This window comes from Emys orbicularis, chromosome 6 (genome assembly GCF_028017835.1).
Source record: "Emys orbicularis isolate rEmyOrb1 chromosome 6, rEmyOrb1.hap1, whole genome shotgun sequence".
Taxonomy (NCBI): domain Eukaryota; kingdom Metazoa; phylum Chordata; order Testudines; family Emydidae; genus Emys; species Emys orbicularis.
Genome location: NC_088688.1, coordinates 111,065,046 through 111,083,047, shown reverse-complemented (window position 1 = coordinate 111,083,047; position 18,002 = coordinate 111,065,046). Strand labels below are relative to the sequence as shown.

At 38.1% G+C, this 18,002-nt stretch overlaps 1 protein-coding gene across 1 annotated transcript in view; it reads right to left on the bottom strand.

The window, feature by feature from the left end:
- Positions 1–18,002, bottom strand: part of PTPRD (protein tyrosine phosphatase receptor type D) — a 398,081-nt gene that overhangs the window by 142,842 nt on the left and 237,237 nt on the right. The window contains exons 8-12 of the mRNA XM_065406322.1: positions 14,780–14,913; positions 13,191–13,335; positions 9,402–9,707; positions 8,268–8,461; positions 2,929–3,046 (exon numbers count right to left, since the gene is read on the bottom strand). Coding sequence (XP_065262394.1) covers positions 2,929–3,046; positions 8,268–8,461; positions 9,402–9,707; positions 13,191–13,335; positions 14,780–14,913 — 897 coding nt within the window. The remainder of the gene's footprint in view (positions 1–2,928; positions 3,047–8,267; positions 8,462–9,401; positions 9,708–13,190; positions 13,336–14,779; positions 14,914–18,002) is intronic.

Below are 18,002 nucleotides of genomic sequence, written 5' to 3'. Positions count from 1 at the left end.
AATTTATATGGCTATCATAGGTACCAATAAAGCTGAAGACACTTTTTTTTTTCTAGCTACCGGCAAGGGTATTATTTTAATCACAAAGAAATATTTAAATTTTTTGACTTGTGACAGTAACTTTTTTGTATAAAGACTTTATAGAAATATGATTACTGATACTAAAAATGGATATAAAACAGGAAACTGAATACGCGTTCCAGAAGTATATTCTGGAATGGAGACCTTAGCCAAATACCATTACTACACTATCAACTGAGGTTACTGGAGGCTCACACTTGTGATATAAAGTTGGCAAGCCTTCCCTACAGACAAGTATAAACTATGGTTTTTAAATACTAACTAGACATAGTAAAACAGTTAATTATCACCAACTGGTTCATACCTGCCTTAAAGTAGCTTTTCACATATGGTGAGTTTTCACTGGGAAACATTTAGAGTCCAATTTTCTTTCCAGGAACACTAGTTTTACAGTGATGTAACTCAACTGACTTTAATGGAGATACCTCTTTTAAAACAAGTCTAAATGAGAGTAGCGAGTCAGGCCCTTAATTTGTTTTGTAGTATTTTTAGACAGTTCCTTTGTAGAAGTTCCCCATTAAATGAAAGCTGTCAGAAGTTGACAAGCCCTAAATTAGAATTATTAGCTTTGCTTTGGTATGTGAGTTTGGGAAAGTACAAGTGCATCATTCCTCCATCTGCCTACTCTATTCTTGTGAAAAGGCAGGGTCTGAAATCTGTCTGTGCATTCTGTAGTATGCTTATCATTCCCTTTTCTAAATGCCTGTATGAGAATCCTCCTTACTACAGATAATAAACCATAGCCAGGTCTAACATATTGTCTGAATAGGTATTAATTTAGAGAAAAAAATATATGGAGCAGCAAAATTCTGAGTTCCTGTTTGTGCAGAAGATTGTGGGCTGGTAGGTGTGGACATATACCAGATTGCCATGGCATCAAGTAGAGTAAAGGGACAATGCCAGTGATGTAAGCCAATACAGGGCTCTGGGTTTGTTCTTAGAGGTCAAGCAGCAGAGGAGTTCCATTACAGCCTTTGTTTTGGAGAGTATATAGATTTTTTTCCAGTGACTGGAGAGTTGTTTTTTGTTTTGTTTTGTTTTTAAAGGAGAGGGACAGAAAATTTTGGGACAGTCCAAGTTGATAGTGCCCTTCTATGATCAATGTAGATACCACCAGCTGAAGCTGGAAGTTTTGCTTCTATCATTCCATATCGTACAATTATAGTTAGAGACTGGAATGAATTTGATTAATCAAAATATCATTGAAATTACTGTGTTTATTAGAGCTGGGGACTGAGTTTTGGAAAACGTTTTGGGTCAAGTTTTGCTTTTACCTACACCAGAACCAAAAGAGGTCCAGCTGAGGACTGCATTTTGCCTGAACTACTAGAGTCCATTGGAGAGGTGGAGCTGGATAAAATATATCTAGTGTATATTAGTCACGAGTAATGAATGGAAGGTACTGTAGAAGCTGGAATGCAACTACATGATCAATCTAGTCCAGAGGTGGGCAAACTACAGCGCACGGGCCACATCCGGCCCGCAGGACCCTCCTGCCCGGCACCTGAGCTCCTGCCCCGGGAGGCTAGCCCCCGGCCCCTCCCCCGCTGTTCTCCCTCCCCCGCAGCCTCAGCTCGCCCCGCTGCCGGCACAATGCTCTGGACAGCGGGGCTGCGAGCTCCTGGGGCAGCGCAGCTGCAGAGCCTGGCCTGACCTGGTGCTCTGTGCTGCACGGTGTGTGGCTGTAGTGCCGCCAGCCACCAGTGCTCCAGGCAGCGCGGTAAGGGCAGGGGAGTTCGCGTGTGGATAGGGGGCGGGGCGGTCAGAGGGCGGGGAACAGGGGGGTTGAATGGGGGCAGGGTTCCGGGGGGGGCAGTCAGGAAGGAGGGGGGGTTGGATGGGGCGGCGGGGGGCAGTCAGGGACAGGGGTTCTGGGGGCAGTCAGGGGACAGGGAGCAGGGGGGGGTGGATGAGGCAGAGGTCCCGGGGGTGGGTTGTCAGGGGGTGAGAAGCGGGGGGGGCGGAGAGGGGGTGGGAACCGGGCCACGCCCCCTCCCCTAACCAGCCCTCCATACAATTTCCAAAACCCGATGCAGCCCTCAGGCCAAAAAGTTTGCCCGTCCCTGATCTAGTCACTATAGTTGAGATTTTCCTAAATAGTCTAGGAGATATGGCTATATCTGCTGCTGAAATTACTGAAGATGTGTTTCTAAACCCACTAGACTGCTTTGAAAAGCTCAGCCTGGGTAGTTATAACATATATACTGTTTGACTTCCCACAGTTACATAATCCATAGATTATTGTTATGATCGTTTATAAAAGGGTTAGAGGGTTGTTATGATTTATCATGATAGGTATGGAATGTTTTTATGGCCATGTTCTAAAACCAAAAAATGAACATTTGTAAGGAAAATAAGACTGCCTTTCTCCTTTACTATGGGAACTCAAATTTTAAAGGTCTGGTGCCTCACAAAGTATTTTCTTTTTCTGCGGGGAGAGATGGGTACTGTCCATTTGGCAGAACATTTCTTGCTCCTGCTTCCTGCAGTCTACTCTGATTCTTTGGCATTTGTCAGGACAATCCTCCTTTTGCCACTTGCTGATTTTCCCCTTGCTTAGAAAATATATTGTGGGGGGTAGGAGAGAAATTATCTGGCAATAGGTTTATAGTGAAAACAGCATTTTTCTGCTACATCATCAATTTAGGAAGGGACTAGGATGGGGACTTGTTCCATTTTTTGGCTCAAATGAAGAAAGCTCCATCTGCTTACAAACCAAACACTCCTTCTGTCCTACAAACACCTTCATTTGCACTAGAGACAGCTTCCATACAGCAGGTGTATCACAACAAGTATTGCAAGTTGAGAGACAGCCAATTCAGAGATGAAGGGGTATCCAAGTATTACCTGCACCAGTGGTAGACACTAGTTTGGGCTTGCTACGTGCTCCATCTCCTTTTGTTGTGTAGGCTGTCACAGTGAGGGAGTATGTAGTTTCAGGCTGTAGTCCAGAAATGATCATTTCCTGAGATGAAATAAAACAACAAAAACACGTATTAAAAATTCATTCCTTACTAAGAAGGTGCAGAATAATCTAGTCAATTGCTACATATCACATAAAGTGCATATGCTTTTGTGCTACCTGTAATGAAGATACACATTGGAGTGTATCAGAAGAAAGTTTTGTGAGTGTGACACTTTGTAATGCAGTATGTTTCTCTTTTTAAAAGTAAAACAGACAGGGCATTTCTAAGTAGCATGCTTCAGGTAGTTTTATATGGCTTAGGCCAAAGAACGAATGATGTGACCAGTGTAATAATCATCCTGAAATGCATTGCCTGGAGAGTCTTATTGCTATTGTGAAATTAAAGCAAGTTGAAAAATAAGTTTGACCTAGTAGTTTACTGGCCATTATTGACATAGGTATGAAATCACTAGCAATAAGTCAGAGAGCTCCAGTTTTACCAACACTTCTAAAGCTATTTCAAAATACACTAAGTACAGTGCACCAGAAACACTATTTGCCTTCATATATAGATTTCACAACAACTTGTACTTGTTACAGCACTGTTCATCCAGGAATCACAAAGTGCTTTACAAATTGTTAACTACTCAAAATCTCAAAGAACCACTCAATCAGCATTGTTAGAGCAAACTCCAGAGCTCTTAGGCAAAGTACACCAGCAACAGAAGGGATCAATTCTCAACCAATACAAAGAACAGGGTGTAATATATGCAAAAACCAAAAGAGACCTTTTCACTCACACATGTATATACACATGGAGGCCACCTGAAATAAAGACTTGTTCTTGCTCTAAAGGCAGCAAGAGAAAGTTTTGTCTTGATACATCAATCAGACAGATAAGCATTATTAGTCTGTTGCTGATTCATGGGTAAACTGAAGAACAGAGAAGTCTATTTTTCCAAAGTCACACAGTTATCATGGCTTCCAGTTCTCAGTCATAACCACTAACCTGCACTCCTTCTCAATTCTGTGTGGCTGAATGGATTTACACTAATTTCAGCATTGCTAAAGGAATGGCACACTTCAATGTCAAGAATAAATAGCAAATGTGCAATCATGTAATCTTCAAATGCAACAACCATAGAAGTTAACAGCAAAATTATGGGCCCAACTGTCCATGGTAAATGGATTTTTCAAAATATGAGGATAGGAACACTGTACAGATGAAATTAAAATCTGGCCCTATATTTTCAGTCACTTGTTAGCAGTACCAAAATTACTACTAGTTAACAATGAGAAGGGATGGGTGAAATGTTTCCAATAAAAAAGAACAAATCTGAAAATTCATCCCCAAACTGAATTCTACCCAAATGGCAAAGTCAGGAGGAAAGACATTTCACTTTCAGTCTTTCGAAAGGCAATTACAAATGATGGTGACAACTTAAAACTATAAAAGCAAAACAAATGACAGTTTTCTTTTAAATAATGATTCACACACTAGCCTCATTTGGAGTACGTTGTATTCTACTGTATGCAAGGATAAATAAATGCATACAGTAGTGTCTTTTAAAAAGGCAATTTGAATGTAATAAACACATTACTTAGGCCAAAAATACTGTGGGACGTTTACCTTCCTTGGTTTGATTGGGAAGTGTACAAAACAGACACATATTCCAAACAAAAAGAAAGATGAACTTGTACTTCCGCTGCACACTACACACTGAACCTGAAGGGTGACTAACTACTAGGCAAATCCAAACTGTTTTGGTTTTCTTTCTGTAATACCTTCTTTTAAAGCATAGTTTCTTTGGTTGCATTGCCAGGCAAAGTTAGTTACAGCCATCAAAACCAACAAAAACACAAAACAATGTTGTACGTTTCAGCACCATGCCAAACTCACAGAACAAAGAAAAAAAAAGTGAGGAAAATTTCAATAATATGTTAGTACATGCATTTGTGCAAATGACAAAAACATTTACAAAACAGAAAGAGGTTAAAAAAAAAACACACACACACACTTTTTGTCTGACCAGTCAACAACTACTCACATGTTCGGCAGTATCATCATATTCCCACTGATTGAGAGTAAAGAATGGTGGAAAGAAAAACAAAAGAAATGAAGAGAGGTTTGTAGCCTGGTTGAGGCAATTTTGTTGTTTGTAGTAAAAATAAATAAAAACAAAACAAAACAAAAACCAAAAATCTCCAAAAACTGGCTGGCAAAATCAAATAGCCTTTGAAATCAGGTTAATGAAATTAGACTGGGCATTTTCAATTCCATATTTATTACCGGGGGTGGTACAAAAATTGTAACTTTTCTTTCCTTGAAGGGTAAAAGAACGACATATTCCCTAGTACTGAATGCTATTATTGCTCAGTAATATTTTATGACTGTATTAATGAAAGCCACTGATATAGAATGAAAGGCTGCCTGTTTTTCTAATCATATGTTACAAGGCTACATTCATTTTCATTTCAATTTAGCCTGTCCAAATTACATCAGTGCACCTATTTAGATTCATAACTGCAACGTGTATACATACTTGAAATGAAGTAATGAAGCCCTGTTACCATCATTTGGTTTTTCATTGCATATGCCAAGAGAACACACATTCAGGGAAATAAATGAGAGGGGGTTAGAATGTGCCAATGAGGGAACTAGCAATTAAGAGCCAAACACTAAAGAAACCTACAAATGAGCAAGTTTGGCTTTGGCATGGATGGTGTTTTGGTGCCAATATTGCACACACACTTTCTCTCTTTCCAGCTTCTCCAATTTAAAATGGAGTCAGAACTAGGGCCACACAGAGCTTGAAAGCAGATATCTGAGCAAGACAAAGGGAGAATTGAAGCTCAGAGGCTTATTGTTTTCTTTCTCATTGTGACGCATGGCTAGAAAGGGTTAAACACCCTGCAAAATAAATAACCCTCAAAAGACATGTGCGGAGATAATGTTTGTGTTTTTGTGTATTTACATATGTATGAGTAGGGTGGACAATGTAATCAACAGTCCCTGTCTATGCTATATTCTGATCATTCAGAGGTCAAAAGAAGATCCTAGCATTTAAATGAATTGTAAACACGGAATATCTCAGTATTCATCTCTCTTTGAAATGTACCATGAATTGTGGAAGAACAAGCAAATGGCCTTATGTTAATTCGTATAGCTAAATACTGGTGATGGACTTCCTTCAAAGTCATTCTAATTACCTTTTGTTCCCCGAGGAAATCCCAACTTGTCAAAGAGGACATGAAATTGTATAAAAGATCCTTGGGTCTGATTCTGTCATCTCAGATCTGCTTAGACTTCATCAGGGGAAGTTTGAGTCGCAAGACTGAGGTCCCAGTTATGCTGGTACCCCCGGAATATGAGATTTGGACATTGGACTATGACCTATGAACTGAATTCTAAAGGAACTCTTTGCAACTACAAAGCTCACCATCTCTGCTATGAATCTGAACCTCAATGAATTGAACTCATGTCTGTATGTATAATGATCTTTTAACCATACTCTCTCTGTTTTTTAATGAATTTTAGTTTAGTTAATAAGAATTGGCTGTGGCGTGTATGTGGGTAAGATCTGAAACATTCATTAACTTGGGAGGTAATGTGTCCGATCCCTTGGGATTGGTAGAACCTTTATTTTTATATGATGAAATATGATTTACAGATATGTTCATCATATTTGACGTGGGTACCTGGATGGAGGCCTGAGGCTGGATCACTTTAAGGGAACTGTGTTATTTGGACTTCTGAGTAACCAGTAAGGTAATAAAGAAGCTATTTTATGCTGGCTTGGTAAATCTACGTATTGGACTATCCACCAGCTTTATGGGGATTGTCTGCCCCATTCTTTGCAGTTCCCCCTAATTGAGTGACCACAGCTGGCTCCCCACTAGGACCCCGGCCACACTCATAATTGCAAATTTGTAGTAAACCACAGGCATTTATGGTTCATTCTGTTTAAACTGCGAGAGCACAATGTTTTGCCAAATAAATAAATACATAAATATGTAAAACAAGAAAATGGACCTCTTGAGAACTGTCACAATACTATTTAAATAGGCATGTCAACAAAATTGAAGGGACAAGAGATCAGTGCCCCTCCCCCCCCAACGAATATAGAGAGTTGCAGCAGGGGGGAGGGGTCTGCCATCATTTACTAACATGAAACATAGAACTGGTTAAGATTTAATTGTTTATTTTCAATTAAGGTGATAATATCTGATGACTTTAGGGTGACCAGACAACAAATGTGAAAAATTGGGACAGGGGTGGGGGGTAATTGGAGCCTATATAAGAAAAAGACCCAAAAATCAGGACTGTCCCTATTAAATCAGGACATCTGGTCACCCTAGATGACTTCCCATTATTCACGTACAAAACGAGCCCAGGCTGTGAGAGGTGTGCAAACATTTATAGCTTTCCCTTAGACGTATACATCAGTGGCATAATTCAGGTAATCTCCAAGTCCACAAAGCATAAGTATAGCCCTACCATTAGAATCCTAATATTAGAAGTTCTTTTGATCTTGATGTGATCAAATACGTGCCCCAGAACAGAGATTTCTCTGTCATGTGCCATGATTTGTAAAACAGATCAAACCACTTTCTCAGCATCTGCATTTTGCAGCAGAAGCAACCTTAAATTTTTAAAACACACTCATTTTACTTGATAGTTATTGATTTGAATGATGTATTGTGTTATTTAAAATACATGAGTGAGTTCTAAAACTATGACACAATATTCAGGCCTCGTTTGATAAGAGTGGTGAGATGGGTACACACTAATGCTTTCAAGGCAGTACTAAATGTGCCAAAGCAGGGTTCTAATCTGCCTACTTCTGGTTCTGATGCTAAAACATTGAACAGAGCATTCCACCCAGGAATAAGTTATCTGTATGAAATATCTGGTGGCTGGATCAGACAGCACTCATGCTAAAAGGCACTGACTATGATCTGCCTGGATGCCCTTTGGCACTCTTCCAGAGGACATGCAGATCATGAAGTGTGTGGGTTTAGGGGAGCCTGCAGATGGTTACAAAGAATTGCACTAAACTTAGCTGGTTTTTCCCTCATGTATGCATACACAGGCTGTCTGAATTTGGCACAAGAAACTGTAAACATAACTATTCTGGAGAACCTATTAAAATGGAAATAAAACATGTCAGCTTGCGGGCCAAAGTGGAGGGGGGAAAAGACAGGTAGTTATTTATATGTATTTTCTAAATGCAGCATTTTTACTGCGGCCTATAAACAGAATAGAAAATAATCTAGTTACCTGTGCATCAGCCAGCATGACATCCTTCAGCATGGGTTGACCCTTTGGCTCTCCATTTTCCATCCTCACATAGTGAACCTGGTATCCTCGGATCTGACCATGCTGCTTATTGGGTACAGGCGAGCGCCATGACACTTTAACAGAGGTAGAGTTGACAGCCTCTACCTCGACTTTGCGAGGAGGACCACTAGGAACTGGAACAACATCATTGGATAAAACAGAATTACAGGCACCTGTCCCACCCATTTAGAGTCTTTTTCTTTCTTTCTTTCTTTCTCTCTCTCTCTCTCTTTAAGGGCAGACCCACTACGTTTTCTTTGAAGAATACAAATTGTTCAACAAACGAAAATGCTCAACCAATCTGCTCTACCTTTCAGTGAAAAGATCAAAAAACATGACTGATGCAAAAAATGGAAGAAAAAAGAGTATTAGAGAAATAGAAAAACATGTAAAAATGTACAAAAGCCAAGGAAGATGCTTTGAGATTCAAAGCATTAAAGTACAAAGAGATATTTTGTAATTGAAATAATAATAATAAAAAAACAAAAGATTTCAAAAAAAAGTTCCCTTTTGTTTTGGTTGGGTTTGGGTTTTTTGCAGTGGAACAAAAAGGTGGTTGATAATTGGGACATCTTCTGTTATATTCGGATTTGGAAGACATTTGACAACCTAGATATTTAAAATAAAAATATGTAGAGCATCAGTTTTCCAAAAGATTTTTTTTAAATGCACCAAAGAACAAGAAGGCCATTTTTAAAAATCAAAGACATAAGCTCATCAGATAGAAGACTTAAAAAAAAAAAAGTCAAGAAAAATGCAGAAAGATTCCCCCCGTGAGATCTGTGATTTTTTTAATAGATGAGGGGGGGGAGGAAGAGCAATCTGGGTAGGTTCGAAGGGGTAGCAGTTTCAATTTGCTCAAAAAAACCCCAAAACCACTTTGTGCTTAAAGAAAAATTCAAAACTGACGTAGCAAAGGCAGACCTTTGATTAAAACAATCAAATGGTGACAGTAACAGTGATTTTGGGAAAAAGAGGAGCAGGGACAAAAAAGGAATATTGTTAGCCTATATAAAGACAGTAGATCGAGAGAGAGTCATAGAGGTGCAAACGGATGTAGTGGAGGCAACATACCATCTTCATCTGTCCGAATCAATACTGATAAGCTCTCTGGGCCAGGTCCGACATCAGTGTGGGCAGTCACAGAGATCCGGTATTCAGTCCATTTTTCCAACTGTTCCAAAAGGTACTGAGTAGTGTCCGAAGCAATTCCCAAAATTTCATGGGGCTTGTCATCTTCCCCATCAATCCCAATGTACTTGATTGAATATTCTGTGATAATGCCATTCTGTTTTTCCACCGGTGGAGGTTGCCAACTTACCAAAATGCTAGTGGAGCTGGGGCTGGTGCAACTAATGTCTTGAGGAGGAGCTGATGGCTCTAATTTCAGTAGTGGGTTCGAGGAGGATTTGAGTGAAAGGATAGGAGTGGTTGAAAAAAAAAACATGAACAAAAGAAAAAATGAAAATAAATAAAAAGGGCAACCAAACAAAAAAAACCAAAAGCCATAGAAACTTAAAAAGCAAAACATCAGATAATCTTATGCACCTTGGCTTATTAAAGTGAAGAAATTAAAAATGAATAAACCAACTAAATGGTGAAAAAGGATGTGGGGGAAATACATGAAAATGAAGCCTCAAAATAATATTACGTACCTGCAATTAAAATTCTTCTTCAAATAAAAACAAAACGTGATGCTTTTATATGTCTATTGATCTACCCTTGTAATGTTTGCAATTAGTGCAAGTTAGGATATTTTAAATGATTATTTTATGTATGTCTTTTTTGCCAAATTTTAACCTATTCTGTACAGTCAGTCTTACATTCATTGAATAGTTTTTTTCCTTTTACTATATTCCAGATAACTTGCAGTAATTGCTAGAAACTGCTTGAGAAATTCCCAGCCCCTTTGAAACTTCCCTCCTGTACCTCCCCCCCAAAAAGATTATATTTTCATTTTTCCTTTTACAACTGAGTCTGCCTGGATCAAGTTAACTACAAATAATGTTTAAATGGAAAGCATTTATTTAAACATTTATTGTAGCCAACATAGTGTAAAAGCATGCAAAGTCAATAGAAGATGAAGAAAATCTTAGTCAAAGGTTTACCTACCAGGACAAAAAGTGACAGGCTTGTTGATTCTGACTGTACCTTGTACTTACCCTAGATCAGCTCTCAGTTATATTTTTAACTCCTCTTGGAGACACCTTTGCTAGTGAAGAATTAAATCCTACCAGCAATTTTTTTGGTAATTTCAATAAACTACCACCTCCGCGCATTTTGTCAGCAAAATAGCTATTAAATCTTACTAAAAGACTTCCCTAGCAAAACAAAGCACAAAGATACAAAGCTCTGAATTTATACTGTATCTTACTTCACATGAGCACCCATCATTTAGATCAAATATAGCTTGTATTAAGAAGACAGCTAAAGTGCTTGCCCATTGTGTGTGATCTAGTCTCTCCCCCATATCCTTAAAGGAAAAACAAATGGATTTTTGGTACTACTTCTTGGCACATCAAAGATAATTAAAGCAGCTGAACAGTTATAGGGCCCTGCTGTGACCCACTGCAGTTACACATGTATCTTTTGGATCCTCACAGATCTTCTATGTGGATCAATGGATGTTCCTCAGTGTGGTATTTTACCCTTCTCGGGGGAAAATAAGTGAGAATCTACCAGCATCTGGAGGAGTTGAAGGGGTAGATTAGCTTTTTTCTTTTAAAAAAATGTCAATGATCAAGGCAGAAATCAAGTACACAGCATATACTGGTCATTACGCTACAGAGCATGAATCTGTGCAGGAAGTATAAAAGGAAGTGAAAAGACTCCTTCAGGATATCATACTGACAGACAAATATCCCTGTAGCAGCTTTCTCTGAAGCCATGACTGAAGGTTACAAAAAACTGTGGAGAATATTTCTGCTGTATCCGTGAGAGATTTCTAATATTTTAAGTATCACAGGGGTAGCCGTGTTAGTCTGTATCCACAAAAACGAGGAGTCTGGTGGCACCTTAAAGACTAACATTTATTTGGGCATAATCTTTCGTGGCTAAAAAAACACACTTCTTCAGATGCATGCAGGAGCATGCACTTCTTCCATGCATCCAAAGAAGTGGTTTTTTTTACCCACGGAAGCTTATGCCCAAATAAATCTGTTAAGGTGCCACCAGACTCCTAATTTTTTAAAAACATTATATTAAAATAAATGCAAACCATTCTATCTTGTTTAATTGTTTTTTTACAATGCAATTTCTCCTTTACTTTGCAAGGTGATTTTTACACCATGTGCAATCTAGTAAGCAAATCTATTAGGTCTTATCATATACCATGGACGTAAATTGGAAGTTTGCCATTGATTTCAATGGGATCTCTTGCAAAAGTCTGACTGCCGGCTACTTTCTTTTCATATATAACCTTTGCACTTTTTCACTTATTATCTCAATATGTAAAATAAAAAGAAGGCTACACATAGTGTAATGTCATCTTACTGGCCCTGTCCCATTTACTTTTTTCTTACATAACCAGGAAATGGAAATCAATGGCAATTTTGACTGTGCACAGAGTACAGGATTGGGCCTTAAATATTTAACTTGTAGCCACACATAAATCAATTCCCACCCACCTTTTATGATGCTCATGCTCTCATGTGTAACTGAAATGGTCCCCATGAAAGGAAATAATTTTCTTCTATATCAAAATACTGATTTTGCATAATTAAAATGACAGTGCCCCACAACATTATACTTGATTCTTAGATAAGGGCTGCACAAATTATAGCATAATTGGGTCCTTTGTGTTTATTTAAAATGCCACAGACATGCCTCAGGAAGTTCACATTACTCATAAAACTCAAACTCTAAAGCAACAGTTCTTCAGGTACCTTAATTGTTACTAATATCTCATCAAACACTAGCAAAGCGTGACAGTATAAATACAATAGCTCGAGCTGACTGACGCAAACCAGAATTTCAATGAGGCTTTGCAGTATTCGTTTAAATAACCTTACTTCACTAAAAGTAATGAACCAATCAGCCTATAGAAAATTTAAAGACATGATGGAATAAAGTTTGAAAATGGAGCAGTAAAGCTAAAGAATTACACAAAGTAAACTTTAGCTGACTATATCAACTATCTTTGGGATGCAATTCTCCATTACCTGAAGAAGATCCCTTTAGTTAAGTTTCAATTTACATGTTTTTAAATTCCTATATGAATTCCCATCAGATTATTTCAGATAAGCCCTATAAATTACTCACATTATTTACATAAACAGCCAATAGAATGTAGTTTTCTTGTGTGTATCAAAATGACCTATAATACTAAGGTGCCCACCTTCCAAAGATTGGTCAAAAAAACATTAGGCAAAACTTAGAAAGAATAACCATAGTTATCAGCATGCCTGTTAGTGCATACAGTCCTGGAACCTTCAAATGTACATTTTCTGCAGGAAGAGCATATCTGGATAAAAGGAAATAAATTTTATGGAATTCACACTGTGGAGCAGGAAATGACCAAGCAGGAATTTTTAAGGCTCCAGACTATATAGGAGGCATGCCATGCATGGAAGATCATTAGTATGCCTAGTGGTGCACCTAGAAGCTATACTGATATCATCATAGTGCTGTCTCTTTAGACATTCTGAAGATGTTCTGCTTCTTCTCCTAAGGATATGCAAAAGCCAATAATAATCCAAAAGCAATTCTTCTAAACCTATCTATTATAAATATGTATCTTAAGCACTGTCCTGCTGTCGTGTTACTGAGACTCTTGCTCTCTATTGCTGTCTTACTGGCTTATCTGGCTGTGTCTGCTCAGCAGATACAAGGAGCAGAATAAAGCAAGCAAGGAGAGACACCTACTTGACTGCATGGTTCTCGCTGAGATTTCTGCAGTTGAAGCACCCAGGCCTTGTGGAGAGCGGGCAGCCAGACGGAAGTAGTACAAGCTGTTTGGCTTCAGGCTTTGCAGGCGGTAAGATGTAGTTGGCTCAATAGAAACACGTTGCTAAAGATAAGCAATAAGAGAACTGGACGTATTGATAAATATCCAAAGATACTTATTCAGAATGTTGTCTAAGGAGAAAAGCCCCCCTGAGACACTGATAACAACGGCATCAATGGGATTAATTTGTTTAAAACTTCTTTTAAAAATGTGAACGTAGCATTTTAAACAAAGTAATCTTAACCAAACAATGAAAGGAAAGTGAATCTATTACCTACAATAAATAAATAATGAAGAATGAAATTTTAAAATAAGCAGTTCAATGTATCAAGCTGCTAGGGAGAAATTTTGTTTGACAGTTTAAAAGGGATTAAATAATTATGTTCAAAATTTAAAAGAATATTTGGACACTGACAGATGACTAGAGCCTCATCTACTTATCTACATATACTTATCACTCCAGTGAAATTGGACTTTTATGGGATGGGTGATCTTGGAGTTAAGGCTAGCCTATTGTTAGATTTGCATTCAAAATCTTAAGACGCAAATTCTTCTAAAGGTATAAATATTATCAAGGACCTATGATCAGGACATAGTACAAGTTTAGGTAGGCGCGTATATTTCATATGGAATTAAAAGATAGATCTGGGAACTCTCCTCTTAGCAGTCTTTTTTAGCTGCTGAGCATGTGCTTACATGTCTTCAGTACACGTAAAGAACTTCTATAAACCTAAACTCAGTGAAGTAGCAGTAACCAGCTTTTGCTGTATTCCCAAAAGAGCAACAAGATAGTGACGCAGGAAGGCACTGACATATCTAGCACGCTCCCGCTGTCTCCTGAGCCCACCACTTCCGTTCTTTGCATTGGAAATCAGCTTTATAAAATTGAACAGAAAAAATAAGAAGAGACTTGTTTTTTAAAAAAGATTGACTTAGTGCAGCCAAAGAAACATTTAAACTGCTAATTGTTTATAAAGAGCAAACAACAACATCTAAAAAGGGTATCTTGTGATTAGAAAAAGGTATTTTCTTCCTGAGGCACACTGAAAAATACCAATTACCATGTTTTAAAAGATTCTCATTTATTGACTAACAGAAACAACTATTCATTATGGGTGAAATCCTGGCCCCATTGACTGCAGTGGGGCTGGGATTTCTTCCTATGGGTCATTCCTAAGAGCTGGGCAAAGTCTGTGAACTCCATGCCCTGGAGGCCGTAAAGGGTTGGACAGCCTGAACTAGCATTACCCCTTTGGAACTGGGAACAACCTCCATGCCTGCCTTTCCATGAACACCCGTAAAGCTTCCCTTGGCCAGTAGCCACAGAGCCTTGCTGGTAACTGTGATCAGAATCTGCCATCAAGCCGGTTGCTCTGTTTAACAAACCATATCATGTCAACATTCTCATATACTAGGAAAGCAGCTAAGCTTGTACTTCTCAATCATTGCAGCCTTTCATGTCTTATTCCATTAAAGAAATACAAAAGGTGAGTACATTTTCATTTACCTCTTCACCCTGGTCCCCATCTTTGTAAACCAGTTCATAGCTGGAAATGGTGTCAGAGCGGGGAGGGGTCCAAGAAAGTAATATGCTTGTTTCAGATTCAGGTTCTGCTTTGAAGTTCAGCGGTTGCCCTGGGACTAAAGGGGAAAGTTATACAGTGTTACCACCTATTTATTTCTCTTGTTCAATACTTATTATTCAAATATTTTCAGTTATCATTGTAGTACTTGGCACAATACTGTCTTTTGTTTTAATTTCTGAACTTAAACAGATAATTGATGCAGCTGTACTAAGCAATAGGTACAAAGCAAAAAAAGTATGTTGTAATATAATGATATTACCAACTTACATTTTATCCTAAATTATTTCAAAGTTCCTCAGAAACAATACACAAAGAAACGATATACAAACCACAGAAATGCTGTCATCCTACAAGTGGACTATTGACATCTGTTTAATAGCTTACAGCAGTGGCTCTCAACCTTTCCGTATCACTGTACCCCTTTTAGGAGTCTAATTTGTCTTGCTTACTCCCAAATTTCACCTCACTTCAAAACTACTTGCTTACAAAATCACACATAAAAATACAAAAATATCACAGCACACGATTACTGAAAAATTGCTTACTTTCTCATTTTTACCATATAATTATAAAATAAATCAATTGGAATATAAATATTATATTTACATTTCAGTGTATAGTATATAGAAGAGTATAAACAAGTCATTGTCTGCATGACATTTTAGTTTGTACTGACTTCACTAGTGCTTTTTATGTAGCCTGTTGTAAAACTAGGCAAATATCTAGATGAGTTGATGTACCCCCTGGAAGACCTCTGTGTAACCCCAGGGGTATGTGTGCCCCGGTTGAGAACCACAGGCTTACAGTAATACTACACAAAAAATTTAGGACTGGAACTAAAGACTATCATACCAACTGAAACTGCTTATGTGAACTGTGGCAAAAAAAATTATGTATGAAATAAAGTACCGATAAGTTACATACAAGATGGGGAAAAAATCTTCCAAAAAAGAGCTAAAGCCATTACAGATAATTCCAAATGTAAAACAAGTTTGCTAAACTAGCAAGCAATTAAGATATTAAGCATATCCTTGTCTTTAAGAAGGAGTTTACACACTGAAAAGCTGACTTTTGCTATATTATTACTCTTCAAAAATGGCATCCTGAGGCGCCACGTTTCTTTTCTTGCCGATTAACATCTTTATCAATTTATCTCAGTTTTCTAATAATTAAATGATTTTTCTAACTGCCAGCCCTCAAAATGCAACTTTGAATCTGATAGATGGGGGAGGGGGGGAGGAGGCATTTTCTGGCTCATGTGTCATTTGTCATAAGGTTTATTCAGGCCAAAATCTACCCTCAGTTACACATGTGCATTTCCACTGAAGACTATGTAAAGTGTAAATGAGGGCAGAATTTGTCTTTTCAGTTAGAACGTAGGCAATGACTTTGACACCCAAGTTTGAAAATGATTGGTTATGATTTCTATTGCGAATGCATGAATCACAACAGAATCCAAGCTCACTCTTCCATAGTTGTGCTGGCTTTGCAGGAATAAAAAGCAGTACACACTTCTTTGGTCAGAAAAATAATTAGCTATTATTCTCAGTACACACAGGGAGCAGCTGTGGTAAGTAAGGTCATAATAATAATAACAACACAGATAATAATTTTTGCATAATCATTTTTTAAGAGTAGAACCGCATTCTAAATTAAAGACTTTTCTTTTGTACAGCCACAGAAAAGGAGGAACCAGCCCATCAGGGAGTAAAAATAAAATGTACTTGTTTGTAAAACTTAGGTTCTGCAGATTTTTAGGTGCCACAAGGAAACATTGGAGCTATGGAGTTCAGAAAGCCATTTGGACTTATGATAACCTGTTGGATATGATAGCTAGGATTTGACTTCTAAGTTTTAAATAAGTAGATTGACAGCTAACAGGAGATGTAAATTTGCCTGTATAAACTTTTAATAGCTTGTAATTGCCTACCATTAGTCCCTTCTGAAATAAACAGGACAAAATAGAAAGACAAGATGGGATAGGAGAAAAAAATCTTCTCTCCCACGCTGAAGAAATGTGTCAGAGTGAATAGTAATCCAATGTAACTATATATCTTCAGAGAACAAGAATAAAAGCAGAGTAATTAACTTTTTCTTGAAAAGATACCTGGTGTAATAAACGACCACTCGGTGGATATTACAAAGCTCCAAGGACGTCTTTGAAAAATACCGATATAAGAAGTACAAAGGGAAATCATAGCAAATAATGACAAATCATTGTAAGTACGTAAGGAGCAATAGCCTCATTTTAATGGGAAATACAAATTTGAATCAAGGTGCTGGCAGAATTGGACTATTCCTGACTTGGAAACAGGTTCTGTAATACCACTAGGTCTAACTTGCATTACTGTCATGATGGTGAGTCCAAGTCATATTGTTGTATAAACGTATGCACAGAGCTCCATGTGGCTGCCTTACAACTCTCTTGGATAGGAACCAACTGCAGGCTGGTGATCGTTGCAATTTGCCTCCTACTAAATATGGCTTAAAGTGACTTTGGAGTTGTACTGTCGGCCTGCCAAAGCATAATGATGAGCCATGGAGTTCAGAAAGCCATTGGGACATATTTCTTTTTGACATGGATTTGTCCCATGTGTAATTGTATCAAATGAAGCAAAAAGACAGGTGGACACTCATCGGGACTTTGCCTGTTCTACAAAACAAAAAATGTATGACACAGTACTATCAGACTATGGAAAAGTGCTTCACTTGGATGAGCATGAATACTGGGAAGAATATTGGCAGAGTAACTGAGCAATTATGGTGTAATTCCAATGCACATTTGGCTGGAATCTAGGGAGAGTCTGTAACATCACCTTGTCCTTGTGGGACTTTATGTAAAATAGATTAGAATCCCTAAAGCCTTATGATGACTTACCATGTGAGCTGCAATTGCTGCCACAAAAAATAAAATTAACCATGTTAGAAATTCCACCTCACGGTTATGGTGCGGTTCAAAAGGAGATCTCGTCAGTTTTTTGAGACCAACATAGCTATCTCATGATATGAGGGTTGTCTAATGGAAGATTTTAGAAGAAATAAGCCCTTAAAAAATCTGAACCATACAGATTAACTTCCTTTCTCCAAACGCATGAAAGGCCAAAACAACTCCATAAGAGATGCTGTCTATAATCTAACTGACAG